The 24,329-nt window shown below is 37.4% G+C and overlaps 1 protein-coding gene across 1 annotated transcript in view; it reads right to left on the bottom strand.

Annotated features, from left to right (window-relative positions):
- The window catches only part of LOC145772835 (nitric oxide synthase 1-like), a 40,271-nt gene extending 18,790 nt beyond the window's left edge, over window positions 1-21,481 (bottom strand). Inside the window, exons 1-11 of the mRNA XM_082584718.1 lie at window positions 21,363-21,481; window positions 20,753-21,050; window positions 18,557-18,650; window positions 18,039-18,187; window positions 13,958-14,120; window positions 13,548-13,639; window positions 10,380-10,521; window positions 8,445-8,584; window positions 5,206-5,377; window positions 868-969; window positions 237-431 (exon numbers count right to left, since the gene is read on the bottom strand). Of these exons, the coding sequence (XP_082440844.1) occupies window positions 237-431; window positions 868-969; window positions 5,206-5,377; window positions 8,445-8,584; window positions 10,380-10,521; window positions 13,548-13,639; window positions 13,958-14,120; window positions 18,039-18,187; window positions 18,557-18,650; window positions 20,753-20,892 (1,389 nt within the window). The 5' untranslated portion in view covers window positions 20,893-21,050; window positions 21,363-21,481. The remainder of the gene's footprint in view (window positions 1-236; window positions 432-867; window positions 970-5,205; window positions 5,378-8,444; window positions 8,585-10,379; window positions 10,522-13,547; window positions 13,640-13,957; window positions 14,121-18,038; window positions 18,188-18,556; window positions 18,651-20,752; window positions 21,051-21,362) is intronic.
- Window positions 21,482-24,329: the final 2,848 nt, after the last annotated feature.

The raw sequence follows: 24,329 nt of genomic DNA, 5'->3' as shown, positions 1-24,329 counted from the left end.
TTTGCTCTACCCTCACTGCGGAAATACGATTTCTAATTCGCCTTTATCCCACTACTGAGTTCATAAATAGAAACTTTAGACGACTACAATTTAATCATTTTGAATGTAGATCCTTTTCAAAGAGTTGGGCCTGCCGTAGCTGAATTCAAATTTTGCAAGTGTGCCACAACTGAAAATAGATTAACAGAGACAGACAGAGAGTAGACAACGCTATTAATGAAATCGCTTGTAGTCACCTGGTAGAAACAAGTCGGGTTAAGAATGTAGTTGAGTATTTCTTGGTGAAAAATCGGGGTGGCACTTCCGGATATTGGAGGAGTCAGCCAAACCCAATCTCCGGGACACCCCCCTCGTAACTTGTTTTCGTTTTCCAAGTGCTTCATAAAGGATTCAGTCGCCACGTGATGATCCATTATCGTCACTCTGTCCGACTGAACCGAAGACACCGTAATTAGTGACGTTTCTTGACGTGTAAACTCGTTAGAATTATTCACATCAAAGTGCTTCTAAAGATTAACTGAGTCAACACAGTTTGTATTTTCACAATTAGAGAGCAATATGGCAGTCCGTTGTTTCGTTGTCATTGACGTAAATGAGGCAAAGAGTATCTCCAGTCTCCACGCCGCTTCACTACCATCAGTACCTTGTATCACAACCAAAATTTTATCCGTAACATAATCAGTATACCCACTGCCTAGCACTCAGTTTTGAAAAGTGATTTTGGGAATTATGTGATTAGTTGCTTGCAATGGTGTCCGCTTAACGGCACAATTTACAATAAACCGAAACGTCTATGAGGCGATTGGATCAATGGATCATTGAGGAAGCAGCCATTGACAGGACGGACCTAAAACTAGCATCACGAACCTGGTAGCTGTGTAAAACAGCAATATTCATCTCCAGCAAAGCTTTGTCCTTCCACAGGGAAGAGGTATTCGATGTATTGAGTTCCATTTTCTTGGCTATGGGCTAAAATGCAAGCGTCAAACATTATAACAAACGTTTTCAATCTTGGTTATTTAAAAAGGATTAAAATTGTATAGAGAAAATATTTTGAATGTTTTTTTTTACATAAGTATTACCATTTAAACTTCCACATTCGATAGCAACACATCGCGTCGCTTCATGTTGTAGCAGACCAGGCTAACACAATCGCGTGAAATCACGTCCGGACAACCTTATAAAACTCAGCCCGCAAGTCAGCCTTCCTTTACATTGATTTATCGTCTGCAGACGTCAAATATATGTGAAAATGCAGATTAGCTGGCTGGTGATATGGTCATTCACGCTGCGAAACGCGCTAAACGCGCTTGTGTTACTCAAAAAAAATGTTGTGTTGATGTTTCTCTATCACGTTGTTTTTAAGCAGGAGATTCACGCTATGCAGTTTTATAAAAATCACTCGCCTCAATATAATTTATTATTACTTAACTGTAGCCTACATTTTTTAAAGATACCATCTGATTTTTTTAATAATAAGTGTGCAACAAAGTCAAAAAACACTAATTGCAAAACATAAGGTATTTTTTGAGAGTTTATGACCAGGTTATTTTAATTGTAAGATTTATTCAACGTAGCAAACTTTTGTACCACTCTATGCAACCGCCAATGCTGGTGATTTTTCGTGGTAGCCTACTGTAGACACCGGCTTAAGTACCGATCGAATATAATGAACATATTCAAGGTTGGAAAAGTAGTTAAGTCGGTAAAATATATTGTAGTTTTGTTGGGAGTTGAAATAACCAAAGCATGGAGCCAGAAAGCCGAGTCCTTTGAACGTGCATTATTTCTTAGTTTCAACGCATTGAGAAGATCTTTTATTATTAGATCTGAGTCAAATTGTATCTCAACTTGAACTAAATTACATGAAATCAGTGTCTTCATGTTTGCTTGACAAACAAAAGATAAGTTTTTGTTTAATGTACAAAGCAATTCTAAAAAATAAAATTAGCATCTTTTGTGTAAACTGGGGATTTGAAACCATTAAATTTATACTGAACGTGTTTCTGAGAAAGCAAGTAATATTATGCTCTGAGAGTAATACAAGCTCTTTCAAATCTCATAAGTTTGTTCATAGGAAATACATTTACGATCGTCATGGCTTCTATGGTTGAGAAACAATCTCGTTTTTATTGAAGACGATTGGGAGAAAAGTTAGATTCTGCAAAAAGCATCGATCCAACAATCACAGCAAGGAAGCCAGAAAACAAAAAGATGCTCTTAAAATATAACATACTGGGCAAATTTGAACAGGCGTTGTAAACAATATAAAACTCCAGCTCAGCATGACTGCTATTAATCAAACAAACTAAAGTGTAACGATTACTGTAAGTAAGCATATCAATAAATTCTTGATCAAATGATGGCCAGCGTATATGTGGTAATCAGGGGTCGGCAACCTTTTTCTAATTGCGGGCCAAAACCAAATTTCCAAGGTCTTGGCGGGCCATAGCCTACTAACATCAGTTTCGACAGACTCAGATTTATGACTTAAAGGCGTTGACATTAATGCCCTCAAGGTATCGGCTCCTATCGTAGTTCTCTTGATAGGAATCAGCAAAACATTTTTTTTAATAACATTAAAACGTTTACTCGACATACAAATGTTGCCAGCTAAGCTGCATCTGTCGTGGCGGTGCTCTCATCTACCGCCATTGAGAAGAACTGTAGATCTTCAAGAATCTTTTGAGCTTAATTCCACGCTCTCTGACATTTTTTCCATTCGTCGGGTTACAGCTTTTGATTCTTTTTTATTTTTTGAATTTTTAGAAATATGGTTTCAGTAACATCCATCATATTCTCGCAAATCCGCCACTAATAAACGGTCTCTGGTTAATTGTACTACCTGTAGCTTATAGCTAGTAAAAGTTGTTTTTTTTGTCCGATTCATTGGTTTTTCTTTGAAATATAAAACTTCACTGTTTTGAGCTATTTTTGAGAAGATTAAATTTGTCTTTCCTTGTTTAACTCATAAACTTGGAAAAATTAGTGGGCTACTTTTTGTGTCATAATGGCGCTTTATGTTGAAATCCTTATTTACTAAATCAGAAACGCTGCAAATCAAAGACGTGGGCCTACTAAAATGATTAATGAAAAGTACTTGCTCTCTCATTCGATTGTAAAATCACATACCAATAGGCAGGCCATATTATAGTATAATTTGTAAAAGCGCTACGGGCCGGATCTGGCCTACAAGCGTAGGTTGCCGGCCCCTGGGTTAAAACATCAATCTGATGTAGCAAGGATACAGAATTGTTGGTTGGTTTGGTTAAGTATCTAAGAAGTGCTACAGTCTGTTAGAACATAAATCATGTCTCAAAGTAAAAAAGCATATGAGGTTTGACAGAAGCGTGAGCTGATTGCATTACAATGATAAACGCCTGTTCACGTGAGGTGTGGTTTGTTGGCAGAATATTTGTGCACTTCTATTTTAAGTTTTTAATGTCAAGTTATTATTTTAGCTCAGTGTTTCCCAACCTTTTCAATTCACGGACTATTTTTGCAACAGCCCAAACTTTTGCGGACTCATGTTACAGCAATCACAAAAGAACTTGTTTTAGCGTCGGCACCATGTCGGCACATGTCGGCACCAGTGGCCGAGTGGTTAGCGCGTTGGGCTCGCAGTCGAGAGCCTGCGTGTTCGATTCCAGCCACCCGCACTGCTGTTGTTTCTCTGGGCAAGAAACTTTACGATAATTGCCTCTACCCAGTGATCGATTTCGAGTAATGGGTAGTACCAAATTTAAGTCATTAGCAGAGTGGACAACCGGAAACAGACATTGCAGTCGGCTGCAGCGTGGGTCAGGTGTACGTCGGAAGACGTACACCGATGCATAGCGCTCAAGTCCGCTTTCCCGCAATGCAGGATAAAGATAAACAAACAAACAAAAAGCGAAATTTGTTTATTGCTCACATTCTCAAATTTCAATGGAAACCTTGTCCCTGAACTTGCTTCACCAGTTCATGGAAATTGGGGTTGATGGTCGTTAAGGCACATCTGATGTCGTCTTCTGGTTGTAGTTGGTTGCGGTACTTAGTTTTAATCATAGCTAGTGCTAAAAAAACAAGTTCGCAAAGATATTTTGTAGGAAAGGGCAAAGAAGCTCTTGTTGCCTGCAAACAGAGTTCAGATGGATTGGTTTCCATTAGGCTACTTGGACCTTGGACGTTGGCCCAAAATTGAGTCAGAGAAACATTTTTGTATTTCTCTTTCCACTGCTGTCGACTTTGCAGCACAACCAGTTGTTCACCAATGCAATCTATTTCCGGATGAACCAGTAGTGCTGAAACCTCGAAGAAATTTCGCACCCACTTAAAGTCTTTGTTGAAATTGTGGGAAGGAATATATCTGTCTAGCTCGAACATAAATGAAGTAAGGTGCTCAAGAAAGATTCCACCGATCCTCTTCAAATCAAATTCTTCTTCTTCCAAAAATGCGTTTAAAGCAGGAAAAGCAGCTATCTTCCCACTTTTCATTCCATGCATGCACAGTTTCATTTTACCTTTAAATGCGACAATGTCTTCCGATACATCCACAAAGATTTTATTTCTTCCCTGCATAGTAGTGTTCAGCTGGTTTAAATGGCTGAAAAAAATCAGATAAGAACAGCAATTTGGCAATCCACTCGTTGTCGTTGAATCGCTTGGCAAGTTTATGATTCTGCTCTTTTAAAAAAGCACCGATTTCATTGCGAAGGCTAGCCACTCTCACTCTAACACTTTTCCTCGTGACAGCCAACGGATGTTCGAATGAAATAAAAGCCCAGTTTGCGAATATGCGCAATTAAACAAACAATTCCGTTGAGTTACAACAGAGCTGCATTGAAACACACATTGCTTACATATATGATCTTAGTTGATGTGCTTGCGGACTCACCCAGAGCCTTCCGCGGACTCATTTGAGTTCGCGGACTCGGGTTGGGAAACACTGTAATCTAGTTTTTAACAAATTATACTTGTTGCTTTAAAACACGCCAGCTGTCATCATAGCCGCGTTCAGTGCATCTGTCTTCAAGTTTTCAACAAAATTTTATGATGCATCGAATTCATTTCTTTAGTCTTCGAAAGAAATCTGAGTTAGTCGACACATGACGTTAATCTCGCATTTATTGGATTGTTTTCTGGTAAAAATATTGATTTAATTGATAAGGCGTCGCAAACGACAGAGGCTAAAATATTTTGTTAATATTGTTAAGAGGAGCTTACTTCTAATACGTTGTAGCGGGAGGTGTCACAAAGATCTCTTCCTATCTCTGTGCCCATAAACCATCCATTAAAGGGACATCCGGGAAACTGCACACCACCGATGTCCACAAGCATATTGCTAACGGCTGGAACGGCGTACCACTTTAAGCCCAGCTCTTCAAACCATTCATACCTGAATAGAACACGATTAAAATTGTATTTCATAATGAAGCATAGCCCAAGCGTGAGGAGTTTATACCCTGCGTAATCTTCATCTGCAGGGACATTAGTATTAGTAGTAGTTTCATTTGACGTTTTCACACTTGAAGCTCGTTGTCTTTTAGCCAGTTTTCAAATATATTTTCGCATTGGTAAACTGTGTTGAAACCACCGGGTAGTGCAGTCCATGGACAGTCTAACATCAAATGATCAACAGTTTGCCTGCTTTTTTTGCAATTTGGACAGATTAATGTGTTTTGATAGCCCCATCGATTAGCCTTATACCCCATCCATCGTTGCATCTGCAGGGAAATTAAAATTGTGCTACTATTGTCTTGGTAAGATCCCTAGTCCAACATCACTTAAGTGCATGTGGCTGTGTCTTTGAAACGACACATAAAGGGGCGCCTGAAGGTGGACACGAAGATTGACTTCCTTGCCTTCCAATCCACTTAGTCTAAATCTTCAACTATCTGGCGAAAGCCTGGATACGACAAAAATATGATTTACATCGTAAGTTGCAATCTACGTGCAGGGTTTACCATAAAGGTATTGTATCCATAGGTTGATGGAGTGTTAAAAATTATTCAGACTTTATACGTTGAAAACAAATATGAGAAAAATTGTGTGGCAAGTTTTCTACACTGTGAAAGCATGAAACAAAGTTATTAATGAGATGTCACAACATGCGTCATGTTTTTGTTTTTTACAGCTGCTGCTACGTAGCCTACATCAACGGAAGTTATGCCACCTTATTAGATAGGATTGTACGTTGTGAAAGGATACTTCTTCGTCAGGTATTGTACTGAGTAATTGATAACTTAGATTTTTAATTGTTGAAGCCCTGTTCTGACCTATACTTATTTGATTCTGTGGCAAGACTGATTAATACGATACCAGCTGTTGTTTATTGGTAGATTGCCATTGGGAAGTTTGCAATAAAAGCAGAGGCAATCGTTTCTGCGGTTATACAAGAATTCTTAGCGGAAAGGTGACCGCAATAGAATGAATGGAAATTTGCTTGTCTCAGACAATATTACTGATATTTTTACATTTCACTCATTTACCTCTTTGCTTCTTGGATCCCTTCTATAGGATTCAATCAATAACTGGGTTAAGTTATGTACGATTTAAGGATGACGTTTTCCCTCGTAGGTTACGTCACTCCGTAACAATGAAACTATATCAGTTCATAGTGCAAGATTTTCAAGAGTCTATGAGTTAGGCTACAAATGTTTATTTCGAATTAACTCGATCAAACCTGTCACATATAGCCAGCTGTGTCAACTACTACAAACATTAACAATATTATGAACGAACATTAAATAATTTACATCTTCAAGATATATCAAACAACAGCAACTTATTTTCTTACTTATCCATTCTTAATGTTTTCAATTGCAACCATACATTTTCAAAGTTTAAATTAGATTTTGTTTCCACTGTAATTTGATTACGACAACATATAAACTGTTTTCAAAGAATATTTAACTAAAGGATCTTTCAAACAAACTCCATAAACCTAAACCAATCAAACAACCAAATGTGAGGAGAGCCCACGAAAAGTAAATTATTTACTTGTGTCAAAGTTGAGTATTGAAAGTTTGTCACTTTCACACCAAACCCGTGTTTGTTGTGCTAAGTTAATTTGGATTGGAGGACTTTAATCTGCTAAGCAAAACACTCGAACTCTCCTGGAGACATGTCAGACCAAAGTCAAGTGTCAATGCCCATTGCCCATGCTGGGGACTCGTGGCAAACAATGATAAATATTGCAATAAAAAGCTTCATTAATCAAGATGAAAGGTCATCAATAGCTATTTGCTCAAGAATTCAAGGTGTGGTTTTAATGAAAAGACGAACAAACACTTGACAAGTGTTGATATCATTCAATGCCCTGCGAACTGTGCTACTTCTGACGTTTACACAATAAAAGTTATTTCAACACTTTCCAGTGAGGCCAATGATTCAGCAAACCACAACGGTACAAACTTAGAGAAAAGAGATGAGATTGGTTTATCAATACCTACTGTACTCAGCCAGAACAGCACACTCTATCGGATTGTGCAGATGGAAGACCAATTGATGGAATAAACAACATTAAAATACATCGATGAAATACAATGTCGACGCTTTTCCGTCATTTGTGTATTTCTGTGCGGCGAACGGTCTAAAATAAAACCCTTGAGCAGGTGATAGCAAATAAATGTTACTCATTGCAGTACGAAGCTCACTATTGGATGCCGTCAGGTGAAATTTATGTCTTTGACAAAAGATTCTATTTTTTTACAAATAATGAGCTGATTTATTAACTTGAAAGAATGATCAAAGTTGTTATGGAGAGTTTTTATGAAGAGCTAAATTATGCAACCATAAAAAGCTAAAAAATGCAATAATGACATAATAACAGTTTTTGTTTAATTATTAAAATCTAAGTGCTCCCTCAACCTCGTGGTAAAATTTTTGATAAAGTTCATGTTTTAAATATGCTCTCTTAGCAATTGTGGGGAGCAGACTTAGCCTGCTGAGCGAATATGGAAGGATAACGCTCGATGCCCAGAAGGGGTCGCGTTCAGTCTCTTGCATTTCTCCAAAAGCATGAACGGCATCGACGTGTTGCAATAGTGTCATGACAAAGCGAGAAAGCTGTCAGGACGAGCTTTTCCGAAAACACCACAACGTTCCGTGGCCAACGTTTGAAGTAGTTTATATAAACACACATATACACACAGCACGTTTTTCTACATGAAACAGCGTACAGCGATCAGTAATGTTTTGCTGGGCGTAATGTAGTTTTATTGTTTGCATTAAACTGTACTAATTGTCACTCTTGTTCTACAAGAGCACGCTGACAAACAAATTATCTTGATGGCTTCCACAAAGGCCTTTATTGTTACGTTTCTTGGAGTGATAGAAAGTGATTCGATTTTTATATTTAACATAACAATATTAGTATACTCTTCAACAACGGGCTGATTTTTCTAGTTGAAAAATATAAGCTCACAATTTTAACAGAAACCAGATTTTCGTCATAAAAATACCTGGGATGCCTCAGCTTAACCTCAAGGGCTAGATCCGCAGGCAGCTCGTACAATTCTGGATCTTCTCCGTTGACTTGAAGTACAAGAGGAAGCAAATCAAACATTCCTTCTTTTCCTTTCCACCCCAAACTTTGACATAACTACAAATCAAGAAAAGATTAATGTTCAACGCGAATAGTATCATCCCTCATTAAGATGAATCTACAAAGGATTGATACATAACGAACAAAATGTTGTTATCTTAAGAAAGAAAAACTGTCAAATCAACAAAAATTACATTGATCTCATTCAGGTTCAGCTAAATTTAGCGGAGAAACTGGGTTGTTCAAAATAAGGGGAGAAATAATAATTATTGTTCTACGTTCCATGTGACTAATTGAATTGCGTTAATTTAAATACACAAGCAGGACTTACTAAAGCCAATAAAACTTTTTTTTTCAATGGTTCAGTTTTTCGTAGCATGAAAAGATATAGCCTACTAACGTCTTAGTTGCATACCAGGCGTTTGAAAAACGCTAAATACGTCGAAATAAAGTGACAATTTGAAATAAAGAAAAAGTTTATCATATCACAACTTATTTGCGTACAAACTATCAATTTCAAATTTTAACTTCCATTTAGAAGTCAGGATGGACCGCAAGCCTGTCATTGCACCATTCAATTTATGTATTACTGCAAATAGCGCACAAATTCCTCTGGTGTTGCAAGATTGTTATTTTTGTGCAATAAACTGCAGAATACTGAAATTTTAAATCGTAGAATTTTCATAAGTAATTGATGATTTATTTCAATAATACTTTGTTAATGTAAAGTATGATTTCTCGTTAAAAATATGACGACAGACACGAAATTCAAGCAGTTGCAGCGGCATCGTCGTTTTTATACGCCAAAATTGTTAAGCAGAGGTGTGCTTTTTTATCAAATCGTTTACTATGCACCACTTGCCGCTCTAAGACATGACGTACACGACAAATTGGCATTTTTAACCAGTCGACCACAAAATACAAATATTTAGGTCTCTACACTTCCTTTTTGCAACAGTTAAACTAAAATGTAACCAACAAAACGTTGCGCAATGCCCAAAAACACTTCCACTAACGATGCTGCAAAGCAGTGTCGCGGCAATGGCGCTTGTACCAAATACCCTTCATACATTGTTGTCATTCCGCTGTTGAAACTGGACCCCATCAGCGCAAAAGGGCGAATAATAGTTTTAGTCGTTCACTTCCATTCACAAAATGGGATTCTAACCGTAACGTTGTAGATTATTTTCTACACGGTGTAATAAAATAAACACAACTCATGCACTTTCGTTGATCATTATTAAAAAAGGAAATTGTTGCAAATCTGGTACTTAATGTTTGACAAATTCATTATTATGAGCCTCTGGGCTCGGACCATTTCGAATCTGTGTGAATGTCAACAAAATATTCAAAATTTTGTCGTTATTAATTATGCATCTTGTCTTTGATAAATAATTCAAGTCTTGCCCACACTTGCAAACCAGAAACAACAAACTTTTAATTTAAAAAAGACAAAACAAGAAGTATTTCCCACAAACTCATTAAAAATGTCGGCAGCAGATAAATCACGAGAAATCGATGCTTAGTGTAGAAGTCTGACATTAGCCGGTCACGGTTGAATCATTTGACTAGATGTGTCATGCCATCATTTCGTAGCAAAACGAAAATAAATTTATTAATGTAAACTACCACTTCATTGAAAATCTCTTAAAATTTTTTTTCTCAACGTTTTTTTTAAATTCAAATACCACTTTTTTGCTTAAAAACATTGTCTGCTAGCCTGGATTGTTCAAAACACCGGCGATGAGCGACTTCAAAGCATTGATTTAAACAATTTCATGACAATAAAATAAACTTGTTGTTCAAACATATGAAGGAATCTTATCCGACAGTTCAACTTATTAACTCCAACCTTTGTGAACTCAGCGTTTGCTGGATCTCCAACTATTGTCCCGTCTTTTTGTTCGTAGCCAGCATAGCGGATAAGTTGCGCGTTCCAGACACGAAATTCCGTTTGCAAGTTGTTTCTTGGTGGAAAAAAGGTGATGCATGATCTGAGGTTGAAAAAACGATTTTTCAAATTGCATTAATACGCTGCTTCTACTTGATACAGTACTTAGAAGTCGCTGATGTTTACGTTGCTCTTAGCGCTTCACAGAGCAAACTGTTTTATTGTCGCCAAATACTTTACTACCTTAAATCCATTGCCAAATATAAATCCATTGCCCAATACGTAGTATCATACCCCCGGCGGCTTGTTGTGACCCAATCGAGGTAACGAATCCACATCTACCAACTGAATGTGATTCTTTGTCTTGAAAGTTATAGTCGAGCCTTATTGTTATGTAATATGGTCTTGTAATAACAATAAGATTTACACGAAGTTTGTGCAACGAGTGTTAAGTCTGTAGTAGCTGAGGAATTTTACTAAGTTACGATAACAGCATTTTTCCATCTAGTTGATGGATTGTGTGTAAAGTAGCCTACCTTAGGCCCATCTATAACATGTCAACAAATCAAACTATTTTTCCACCTGAAGTATGTTATACCATCTCGTGAATTCTTTTCATAGACATTTTTGTAGTGTGTGTGAATATGCGATTAAATTTATTACTGGTTTATGGCGTGGTGGTTTATTGGGTGGCAGTTGTGGTTTATAGCGCAAGTCATGATCAATGGCCATCTTCGGAAACGAAGGGCGAACATCATCATCATAGCAACCATCGTGATCACGCAGCAGCAGTGGCCGAGTAGTTAGCGCGTTGGGCTCGCAGTCGAGAACCTGCATGTTCGACTCCAGCCACCCACACTTGCTGTTGTTTCTCTGGGCAAGAAACTTTACGATAATTGCCTCTACCCAGTGATCGATTTCGATTAATGGGTAGTACCAAATTTAAGTCATAAGTAGAGTAGACAACCGGAAACAGACATTGCCGTCGGCTGCAGCGTGGGTCAGGTGTATGTCGGAAGGCGTACACCGATGCATAGCGCTCAAGTCCGCTTTCCCGCAATGCAGGATAAAGATAAACAAACAAACAAAACAAAAAAAAGAGAAGAATAACGTTCTAAAAATCTCAACTGCCATGTAACAGCGGCCCAGATAAATATAAACTATATTATAAGAATACATAAATTATTTTTTTTTGAAACCATTGATTTTGCTAAATTTAATTATCTTTGGCTTCAAAAGTGGTACAAGTGGTACACACCCAAGAGATGCGAGCGACTTTGATTAGGGAAGCTTGCAATGCAGTAAACAAATCAATCTGTTTTCTTGCTACATGAATGTAATTAAAAAAGCAAGAAAGCTGTGGTAGACATGTCATAACAATCAAGGAACATCATCGCTGTCAATTTGAAGTAAGCGGTTGACTTAGTTTGTACAATTTGCTTTGGGATATTAATGGTGAGCTAAAGTCCAATACTTTTCTGTCTACTCTGCCGTCAACTTCGTGACTTCATAAAGCGTAGATGGATTACAATTTCGGACACTCCTAATGCACACGGTAGGCGGGCTAAATCCCAATGGGCAGGTAACAAGCCAGCATAAGCACAAACATCAATTCTGTTTGCACAACGAGCATGACATGTTGCAATATATTATATCAGGTACAAACATCAACTGCTTCAATGAGTTCAACATTTTTGCGGAATCGCCTGGACATGACGCTTCTGGCAACCAAGAAACTTTGATATATAGGCTACTGTCAATGTCACCATCAAATGATACCAACAACAACAATATGACTTTTCAGAGGCCGTTGAAATGAAAGTCTTCAAATATCGATTATTACGTAATATAATCAAAAATATAATCATACAATGTTGAATGAAAGCTGTGGTTGTACTGATGTGCATACCAAGCTGTCGGTGTAGCGGTGTATACCTCACCAGGTTTTTCAATTAATTTGTTCAATGTCCGAGAAAGATATCATTTTGTGGTAGAGTTTTAGCACTGAGTTGTCGGCTGCATTGCCGAGTGGTGAGAACCTTGGAACGACGTTCGATAGGGCACCTGTTCGACACCGCTCAAGAGCATGTGGCCGTGTCTTTGGTAGGGACACTTAAAGGCCTGCCTGAAGGTGGACACGAAGATTGGCTTCCTTGCCTTCCCGTCCATTTAACCTAAATCTTCAACCACCGGGCGTAAGCCTGGATACGACAAACAACACAGCACTGAGTTCACTTTGCTGCACCATAAACGTGCAAAACTACGTAACACAACCGTATTTTACATTTCTTTATTTTAATGCTTCATACTTATTTTGTTTAAATTTATCGTATTGGTACAAAGTAAAATGTTGGTAAAATGGTAGCTACAAAGCCAAAATTCATGCTGTTTGATTTTGATTGAAAGCGCCCAGCATTTTTAATGTGGCAGCAACAATAGGGTAGCAGTAGCCTGTCAAGAATTTTCAACTGAAACTCTCTCCCAAATAACGTAACGATAATTGACTTATCAATACCAACTTACAAATGACTTATCAAGATTTATCAATAATATCATAGAATCGAATGCTTCACGCATGAATTACGATTAATACAAGTAGGCTACGAATGAATTACAAGTAAATTCAAATTTGAAGTAGTAGTTGCTTCATGAAATAGGAAACACGATAAAACAAATCCAAGCCGTTTATTATTGCAAAACGTAAAGCAATTATGAAAAAAATGGACATTTAGTAGAAGTGTAAATTGAATAGGAAATAATTATTTGGAGGGTAAATTTCAAAAGAGCCATTACATAACTATACTACACCCAGAGGGATGTTCTCCATGATTTGTTGCAACAGCAAATTATATTTTACAGTTTGCTTTCAGGCAATTTATTGCTTGTTGAAAGTGCAGTGGAAGAGGCTTTTATGTGATGGGAACTGTGGAAGTTGAGAGTAACCGTGGCATTGGGCAAAGAGCAACTGCCTTGTCAAGGTTTTGTCGTGATCTCGTAAAGATGCGTTGAAGACTAATTTAAAATAACAAAACTTTGCCAAACTGTTTTTCTCTCTCAAGATTGTCCGTTTGACTACGTCATATAATGAAGTAAATAACCTCAATTATTGTTCTTGAATCATAATCTCACCTGATGTTTCCTTTATTCGTCGCGTAAAGTAAGTGGCTGCAGATTGCTTCGAACATCTCTGACGTTTTGGTCACGTGTCGAAAGTCATGAACCTGCAGTGGAATCAAAATACTCGATGAATAACATTGAAATCATTCATTCACCATGATCATCAACAGCAACGCTTGATTTGAGAGGGATCTTGATACCGAATTTAGTCAAACAGTAGCTACGTCCAAAGGTTGTTTTAAAACACTAATAGGCTATGTAAATTCGAAAGTTTCCTAAGTATCAGACCTACAGCAGCTGTGTCCGCCATTGGATCACATCGTCATGAAACATGTCCGATTGTTTATGCGCGAGCACCACAGACCTACACCAGTCGGTTTCACGCATTACAAAATCTATAAACATCTGGTTTGTTCCAGTACGTGAAGTTTGTTCCACTGTATCCGGCCGATGCATCTCGGTGCATTCCTCCACGCGGTTTTGGCTCCAAATATTAATTCGGATTCTGTCAACACGTATGTTCCTGTCCTCCTGATCGATTGCTCCACCTCCATCAAGCGGAGCTTGTGAGGTTCGGAGTCGCATCTACAGAATCAAGAAAAGCGAAAATGTCAATTCGGATATCAGGAACAGAAACATTTCAAATGATTGTTTCGTTTCGACTCAAGTTTATGAACAGATCCACTGTCGTGAAGTTTCATACAAAGTAAAATGTGGTTTTGTTTCATTGAAATAGTTCGAGTATGTGGTAACGATATTGGTCGATGTCTAATTTATATACTGTTTAGTTTGACTCATTTTTTTATTTTACATTAGTAGTTGAAAGGAAATCTAAGCAAACAAACAAACAATACCCTTGTGCAGTGTTTTTTTAAGGTGTTAAATTTCTCTAACGGTTTCCCAAAATTTGGACTTGCAACTACAGTAGAAAAGTAATGATTGTTTCTCGCTATGTCTTAAGCAAATATGGCTATTTTTTGGTATTCAAATGAAACACTTGCGGTCTCTTAAAACTACTTAGCGGTCACCCAAACCAAACCTTAAAAAAAAACCTGCCCTTGTGGCAAGAATACGGTGCGATACTGATGCACTCAACCTCATGGGCGAAACACGGTGTCTATCGCTGTCAACTGTTGCTACAATCGGCTGCCGAGAAACAAACAATTTTACGTTAATACGAAGTGGTCTTGTTTGAACACTGCAGTAAAATTTTACAATGCATGAGTTGAAGTCGAAACAAGTTTAAATAAAAAACTAACTCCACAAAAGCTCGGAAAATCTGGTTTGTTTTATCTTGATGCTTGGAAGCTGAAAAAACGATTTGAAGCCTTTGATGGGCTGGCTCATGATACCGCCATGGATGCTTACACGAATATCACAAATCAATCAATCAATGAAAGCAACACACCTCTGATAACATGTAATAGTGCTACAATAGCAGCAGAGCTTTTTGTAACAGAACGTTCAGCAATGTAGAAAGTAAAATAAACTTTTTTTCCGGCTGCAGGTCTCCCGAGACCGTACGGCCAGTTTTGCAATCAGCAAATATGTTGATGCCAACCTCGCGTCAGTTAATGAAAGCCTTAATCTAAAACAATAAACCCGCAAGACAAAACCTCTTTACACAATTAGTGTAACCACAGATGTAGGAGGAATCGACTGGTAGACCTAGATCCTTCCAATCTTTTTCTGACGAACCCTGGCCACTTCACTTTTAAAAACCAAATGTGTGAAAATTTGGGTGTCTTGCAAAACTGTTTAGAGAAAACTTACAAAGGATCGAGCTACAACTCACAAGTTGCGCTGAACGGAGCTGCAGCTCAAATAGAAAGACAAACAAGTAAAAACAATTTTTTGAGTCGTGAATAATAAATACAAAAGTAGTACAACGACAAAAACAGGAAATGCAATAAATTTTATTGCACTTTGTGTTTTGTGCCTTTTTGTAGAGGTCAAATAAATCTCCGAGCGCAGTGGTAGATCCAGAGGGAGCGATTGAAGCCATCGCCCCCTAAAACACAGAAACGTAACTTTATTCGAGATGTATTGGCAAGGTCGGATTAACGTAGTCCTACACTTCATTGTTTTTGTTGAAGTTGCCCCCCCCCCACCTCTAAAATTGCTTTCTGGATCTTCCCGTGGATCTGCCTCTGCCTAGCGGCCACGTTTGACCGGTGTGCCTGTACTGGGCCATGCTAGCTGAAAGGTTGTACTTGGATTGCAACGTTTGACTATAGGCAGATTTTTCCAGGCAGACTTAAAATTGTTTTAGCTGGCCAAATTTGTTTTGCATAATAGATGAATCATAGACAAACAAAACAAAACAACTTTAGCGGGTTTAACATGTTTTATTACAAAGAAAAATAAGATATATTGCAGATTTAAGTAATTCCTGATGAGGACACACGTACGTGTCGAAAATGGTTGAGTTTTTTTAATTATGTTCTATTTCTTTGTAATAAAACATGTTAAACCTCCAAAGTTGCTTTGTTTTGTTTGTCTGTGGTTCAATAAAGCAAACTATCTACTAAACCTTTATAATACATGAATGTTGAATAAGTGACCCATTTACACAGGAAACAGCAACAAATCCATATCCTGTACGTAAAGTCAGCAGTAATGAAATAACTTCAAAATTTTTGAAGTTTATGAAAACGTATCATATGTTTCAAGTTTTCATAGATTTCTTTCATTAGCATTGCACATGTGCACAACCACAAAGTTGTACCACGTGCAAAATATCTTCATTTTTTATTAAAAACATAAACAACACAAAACAATTTCAACGTACTTTCGGTAAAGAAACAGTCAGATGTTTGGTTTGGGCTATCATTTTTCTACCACCTTTACCAGACTTGCCCAATCACTCAAGGCGCGAATGTTTTCGAATGTTGATACATTGGTAAATTAAGTGAAAATGATGCTTGTGTCTTACATGATGAGCATCACAATATTCCAAGATCTCAACCAAGTGATTTACCGGAAACACGGCGACGTGATCTCGATAAGTGTCGAACGCTTTCACCGCTCTCCAATGCAGCCGACGTGTTCTTGATGAACGAAGTTTGTTTTTGCTTTTTTTACAGCATTTCATGCGTGATACCTCATAGTAGGGCATTATAGTTTTCCAGTTACTTTGAAAACGAAGGTGTTTTCAGCATTGTTTTAGCATTAAAATGGTTTCACATCAAACAAACACTGGGTTATTGTGGAGTCATTCTGATTTCTTTTATTCGAATTCACAACTTATGGTATGAAAAACATTTTAAGCATCTTTGCTAAAAAGTAGAGACCTACTTGTAAATTTCGGAGGGTGAGGGGTGAGATAGTGCTCACGCGCCCTGTAAGGTAGGCCTACATTTTCGTTGGCCTATAGGCTATATTCAGAAAGCGATAATTTTTGGTTAAAGCACCGTGAAAAATTGCATTCGATATTTAAACTCTCACAGAGAGATGCGATTTATGCTTTAATTTTAAGGCATTGCCTGCTAATCAAACTATTACAGTGTTTATTTATCCGTTTAGGCCTACTATCATGCTTTTCATTTCCACGTATCTAATGATTCAATCTAAAAGTACAGTGATATACGTAAAGACTGTGAGATTTTATATCTCACCAACAGATAGCCTTGGCACCCTTTAACTTTGCATAGACTATACAGTAGCATTAGGCTACTTTTATTAAAAAAAATGTTAAATTATATGGAACGCTTCACTCTCCCTGTAAGAAAAACCTGCGTACGCCACCTCAATACGAGTGATTTATTGGGTTGAGTAAGCTAACTACGTCGTGTACGTAAAACATCATATGCAACGTCAAGAGTGTTATATCACATTTCTTTGTTTTTAATACAAAATCTATCTGAGTAAATTAGTTAGTGCACACTTGCAAACTAAAAAGCTATCGTCAATGCAAGTTGAGTATGGTAGGCTGATCTTACACAATATGACGTATTGGTTATTATTGGCAAATGGGCGTTCAATTCGTTTTCGTTTCTATTTGAAAAAAGTTTCCAATGGTACCCCCGCTTTGAGAAAATCCTGCTGATCACAAACCTTCGGACCAGAACATTCTGTTATCACACTAGAGTGGTCACGATTCACAACAACAATTACTGTTGCGTAGTAGGCTAACTATACGCCTGAATCGATCGATAGTCAGCCGCAAAATAGAAACATTAAATACATCATGTTGAGTAATTGGTTAGTTTTTGTTGCCAAAATATTCCGTGAAGCGTGGTTGACCGAAAAATTTCACAAAAATTTTGACATATTTGTATGACAAAGCAATCAATCTCTTTCCATCGCTGGGTGTCTATTTGTAACAAACTAAAGAATGCATGTTAGGTCACAACAACTGAAGACTGGCAACCTAAATCGACATTTTATTGTCAAATTCGTGATAGTACACTGCACAAACATGTTCATAAATAGCCAGTGGTCGCGTTGTTGTTCAGTGGAGCGTTACAGGCTACATAATAAAAATAAAAACTCTAAACTGACCTTTGTGTTGAGCTGAAGTATTGACTGATAAAGTTCTTGGCCAGATCCAACTTCTCTTCCTCTGTTCTCGAGAAGGTTCTTGGATCCACCACCATGTTGGCTGGGTTCATGACACTTCCATTGCAGTGTTTCGGAGTACACGTGTTGACCTAGAAAATATTAACCACGGTTGTTTAAAGCTACTTGTTCAGGTTTTAGAAGCTAGCAAACTGCATGGAGTAGACCTACACCGACCAGTTAATTTCACTTTAGTATTGTCATAAAATCAATAACTTAATATTAATTTAAAATCTTGAAACGGCTAATAATGAACATGTTCTTGTCTGCGCCGTCTAAGTTATTATAGGCTATTATGTTTGGTTTACATTTTTGCGGGTATGATTTAGTTTTTTCTTTATATCGATCGATTGGGCAGTAACAAGTCTCACTTAGAACAGCAATGCAAGGCATATAAGCATGTGACGGAACTAGTTATATGCACAAAGTACTGCGTATATTCAAATAAGCATGTTACCTACCGGACAGGCTTGCAAGTGCAGAGTATCTCTCGTTTGTTTTGACGTTTCCCAGTTCTTTAAAGAAGCGAAGTTTTTCAACGGAGTTGGCTGTTTCCTATAAACATTCATGTCATACTTTAGTGGACGCCACAAGTTCTCTGATGTAACTTTATATTTCAAACAAAGCCAAATCTTTCCTTTGCTTTCAAGCAGCTGGAGACTCCTCAATCTATAATATATGCCGCTTTTGGGCTTACACATTACTCGTCAGCCGTCGATCCAGTGAGTTTTAGACAAGCTTTTTTTCCAGATTCAAAAAATATGTTTGAATAAAATAAAAATATCATCAAGTCATCAGTAGCTAATTGCTAATTACATCTTAATAAAAATACATTATTAATACAGATAGGAACAGTTTCGCGTGGCGGCTTCATGCCTTCATCTTGTGACTTTGAACCAATCTTTAAACATATTTCCGCATTGTTGCACTGTGATGTAAACCACAAGTCATGGACAGTACAAGATTAAATGATCAACACTTTGTTTGCGGTTTTTGAAATTTGAACAAGTCGCTTTGTCTTGACATAAAATAATTTAATTTTTTAGCCCATCCCGTCACTGACTTAAAACTTCCGAAACGCCCTTTACGTTTGTGTTATCTAATTCTGTTTTATTAACTAAATCCCTCAACAGAATTCTGGTTGCAGAATAAAAAGTTCCAAATTAAAATTTCGACGTTCTAGATTCTAGAGCGTTCTAAAGTCGTTCTAGCTGGAGTCTAGAACAACGTTTCTCAACCTGGGGGTCGCGAAGGTCATTTCAAGGGGGTCGCAAAGATATTCATAAAAAAATTTAAAAATTGCAAAAATTTCCGGAAAAATAAAAAAATCTTTGCAGCATCACATTAGTTTTCAGTGGTAGCAAGTTGCTAATTGGTTGCACCGTTACGAAAGAGAACGCGTAGCTCGGTTGTAGGCCAATCTATCATCGTTTGTTTAAGTAGAACGATATTTCTCTGAGCTTAAAGAAAGAGATACCGCGTTTGTACGAAATCCGTTTTCTACTGCTTTGGATGTTTCTGATATTTTAGATGAATCACAAGACCAATTTTATGATCTTGAAAATGATTCTTCCGCATGTGACGTTTTTCATGAAATGCCACTCTCTCAGTTCTGGTGTGCTATGCGTAAATCATACCCACAACTATCTGAACTAGCCTTTCGAATATTATTTCCATTTACCACAACATGCCTCTGCGAAAGTGCTTTCTCAGTTTTTGTCCATTTCAAAACGAAGGCAAGAAATCGAAGGAAAGTTGAAGATGATATGAGATTGGCGTTATCAAGCACTCAACCACTAATTTCGAAGTTGGCCAAGCAGTTGCAGAGTCAACCGTCGCATTAAAAGTTGTGACATTCACCAATTCTTTGAAATTAAATGTTATTGAAATGTATTTTTAGAAAACATAGCAGGAAGGGGGTCGCAGGCTGTATTAAACACCTAAAAGAGGTCATGAACCACAAAAGGTTGAGAAACACTGGTCTAGAACGACTGTAGAAGTTTAGAATAGACAATTTCAAAGCCATTGTGACAGCGGTGATGTATCAAATCCCATCTTTGGATCCGGACAGGGTAGCCAGAAACCACGTGATTAAAACTCAAATTTTTGTATCTTACTAGTGCTTCAAAGATTTAAACAATTTCAAATTAAAAACATATTTATCCGAAGTAGAAAACCATCGTCGATAACTGTTGCTGTCTTTTTGTAATATTGCTTTTACTTAATTGAAAAAGAAAACTTTGCATGCTTGTAAAGATTTTAAACCTCTGTTCTAGGCCTCGGTCAAAGAAGTTAGCGATTTGAAGATTCTGCTTATAGTTAAGTTGCGTGGCCCTATTAAGTTTAAACAGCCGTATGTAGGCTACTGGGTGTCGTTAAATGAAAATATATCTTTGAAGCGCCATATGACCATGAACTTGCACGCTTCTTTAGAAGTTTGTTTATTGCTTTATCTCGGAAGTTTGCATTTCTATGAAAAGCTAAACGAATCAAAATAAAACAAGACAAAATAGCAAGTTTATAATTTATGCGGCTTAATACATAATATTAAACCACTATTCTACAAAGCGCAGTTATTGTTGCTTGATTCGTAGTTGTACCGATTAAGCGTTTCTAAAACATTGGAAGCTGATCACATTTGGTCGATTTTCACTTACTTTGCGTTAAGGAAGGTCTCTTGCTTGTTTGAGTGTATTCCATTTGTGATCACTTCGCCTACTGTCTCTGGTACTGTATCCCCATTAGAAAGCACACCACTTCTCGCCTCTACCAATGACTGAGAAAAAGCTTTCTTCATTGTGAAAGCGTTTTGATCGTCTTTCTGAAGCGAGGACTCTTCCAATTGTTGTACGTGAACTGAAGCGATTTTTAAAGGAGTCTCTACCGCGCTCGATGCGACCGCGATCTGTAGTTCTCGAAGGACGACGCGATCTTTTATATGCGGTGATCGATTGTCTGAAACAAGTTGGATTGCAATGATCGTGGTTAAAGATTAACCACCACTAACAATACTTTGCCATTGCACTTTAACTTTGGATTGCAAACAATGATATGGTGGAAAAGAACAATTAGCATAACAACAGAAAGAATTGAAAACGAAAATAGTTATAGAAATTATTATTGATGGTTGTGTTTTGGCAAAAATCCAAAGAAACAATCTATACACAAAACATTTATGTTAACTAACAGTTCTCAATTGACAAAATATGGCCAGCATTTTGTGGATTAGCATAGTGTAGTGGTGTAATGTCGTGTTTTTGTGCATACCTTTGGTTATTCTTGCAGGCTGTAAGCAACTAGACCGGATTGTTTTTCCTTCTTTGTTCGGGGTTTGAACCAACGTCAAGCGTTCGTTGCAGCGCTCAGGGGCACATACGACAAGAACCACCTTGATACCTATCGGTATGTCTGAAACAATGTAAAGGTCATGATAAACAAAAAAATATTGATATTAAGAAAAATATTTTCCAATAAACAAAAATAATTGGAAAACAAACTAAACAATCGAATCTTTGATTGTTCACATGCCGCGAATTGATCTACAACAATTGGCAGAAATATCTCTGTCACTTCTTGCTACTGCATAAAATCGGCTGCAGAAAAACAGTGACATGGTGATTGTGTTCCTTTGAGTGCTCTCACATGAACGATTTGAGTTGCAACCAATGCAATCAAACAAAATTTGGAAGTGGCTTGAGAGCATTTTTTTCACCAAGGAAATCAAATCGAGCATTTGAGAATATGACTATAATCATTCTATGGTTTACTTAGCTGTTCAGCCTGCTCTGTAGCTGCAGAGGTTCTTCAGCGCTGCAGTTTTTTTTATTTGCATCATGCCACGATGTTGATGTCTTGGTACTTTACGCAAAGAAAAACAACCTTTGTCATGATCCAACATGGCTTCAAATTTTTGAAATATTTTGTTACTGCGCAACATTCTTAGCGATGTTTTTATTGTTTTCTAGTCTAAAAAAGCGCAAAGCATACGAACCCTAAAGTTTAAAGTGAATGCAAATGCGTCGTATTTTTCAAAGAATAACTTATCAAACGTAACAAATATCCAACAACACAGGTTTCAGTTCTTCTACTTTGATCAATGTCAGTGACCGCAGAGTTGCTTGTCCTACAGCAAAAGTGAACAAACAAAATCTAAGGTTCACAAATGTGTGGCTTTTAGAAAATTTGCACGAGATGCTTCTTCATTTTTATCAATTTCTATTTCATTTTTATTCATTTTTTTAATTCTATTGCTTTTGTCACCAGAGCCAATTAAAGGAAGGCTGTTGTTTCAAAGTTTTGAAACTGAAACTGCAAAAATGTAAAAGTACCGGTATCAACAAAAATAACTAGTTCGTTTGCTTTGTTTTCTTCTCTGGTCTGGCAAAACATCTACTCTGACTACGAGGACCACGTGTTCAGGCTAAGGTCAAGTCAGCCGTCCGATATACTTGCAAGCCTAAAAAGCAAACCTGAACTTGCAGTGAGCGACATCTCAAACTATGATAAATGTCCCCGCTTTCATGAACTTTCTGGCAAGTTAGAACGCCGTTTGACAAGATATAATTCTTCTCTGCTCTCTCCATTTCCAAACAAAGAAAATTGCTACAAAACATTTCACAGTTTTCTCAAAACTTTTTTTGTGCAACATTTTTTAGCCTTGATTTCGTTTGGTGTGAAGTTTCTAGGTAAACATTCATCACATTTCCCTTTGTAGAGTAAAAGTTAATTAGCTTCAACAAAAAATAACGTTTCAAGCATTCTATATCCAACTATTCAACTATTTTTAACTCAAAAAACTCAGTTTGTTCCTCCATGATGCATCTGCATACTCAACCTTTAGTAAATGCTGCATTATCCACAAGCTATAGGCTGATTAGCATGGGCGGCATAAAATTCGCTTTAGGATGCACACGCTCAAGTAAACAGAGTCTGTTTTTGAGAAATCGTAACCGCCTGCAAATGTGTTAGTCGTACGTGACTGCAGGCTAAAGGAAGCATTTAACAGAAAAGTTCATTCTTTCCGATTAGTGAAATTCCATCACATGGCTTGTGGTTTATGAACTCGTCCACCATTCAACAAACTTACACATATCTATCTTTTTTCAGCAGCCATGCAAAGTAATCGATGCATTGGAAAGTATAATACAAAGGTTTGTAGACTAGATAATGACAGTTGTCTAACAAAACTTTAAGTGGAAAAATGATGGTTGCACATGCAAATCAGTTAAGACAGATTATTGCATTCATGTGACCGATAATTTTAACCACATTGTGTCACATTGTAATTGTTAGTGTCAAGAGCGGTTGAAAAGACAAACTGAGCCCGGTAACAAGCGCAATATCGGACCTCTAATAAAAGACATCTCGAGGAAAAATTAGGTGTAGACCAATGTTTCATAAAAAAAAGAACCCTTCGCCAGTTGGAGTGCCACAATGAGATGTATAAAATATCTCAGGCCTTTCAACAAGCTATCGGGTACCAGACACGATCTTGGGCCCTAGTCCAAAAGTACTTACTATACCACCCATGCCACGCTAGCAGCTCCAATCCACCGAGCTTCATTAGAGGCATTATGCTTCCGCGTTCGTTATGGCGGAGTTGATATCGAATCAAAAGTAATTTTTTTAATAAAAGAGCATTGTGTAAGTTTTGACTTGCGTTTAAGTTTGAACTGATATTTACTATGGAAAAGACATTTAATCAATAGCAATTTGAGTTACTAAAAGCGGAAAAATTCCCCTTTTTATTGTTTACTTATTGACCAATGGGGCGCTGAAGTTAAGACTTGCCTGGGGTGGGAAATAGCCTTGCGCCGGTCCTGGGTATATCGCTTATTGTAGCTGTGCAATCTTTTATTATTACAACCTAGACACGTTATACAGTAGATGTAAAAATTTAAATGACGTATGACATGGCATGAAAATGTATATTCTGAATATGCTGTTGCACCAACAGCAAATTCATTAAGACAAAAAATAACAAACCAATATACAACACTAAAGCACAACGGCGGGAACGACAGACTTATTTCCCAGGTAAAAGTCAAGCTAAACAAGCCACTAACATAATTTGTAGCTTTTCCACCATTCCATGGATGCAAGGTGTTTCTTTGTGGACAATGTAGTAGAGCCTAAGCCGTGATGGCGTTAGAGTTGCCATGAAACCGTGTTGAAGTATCGGTAAAACTGTATTGCTACCCAACACCTAACTCCATGTAATATTAGACTAAATAG

The sequence above is a fragment of the Aplidium turbinatum genome, chromosome 6 (assembly GCF_918807975.1).
Source record: "Aplidium turbinatum chromosome 6, kaAplTurb1.1, whole genome shotgun sequence".
In the NCBI taxonomy this organism is placed as follows: domain Eukaryota; kingdom Metazoa; phylum Chordata; class Ascidiacea; order Aplousobranchia; family Polyclinidae; genus Aplidium; species Aplidium turbinatum.
Note: the sequence above shows the minus strand (reverse complement) of the source record. Positions and strands in the feature narration are given on the sequence as shown.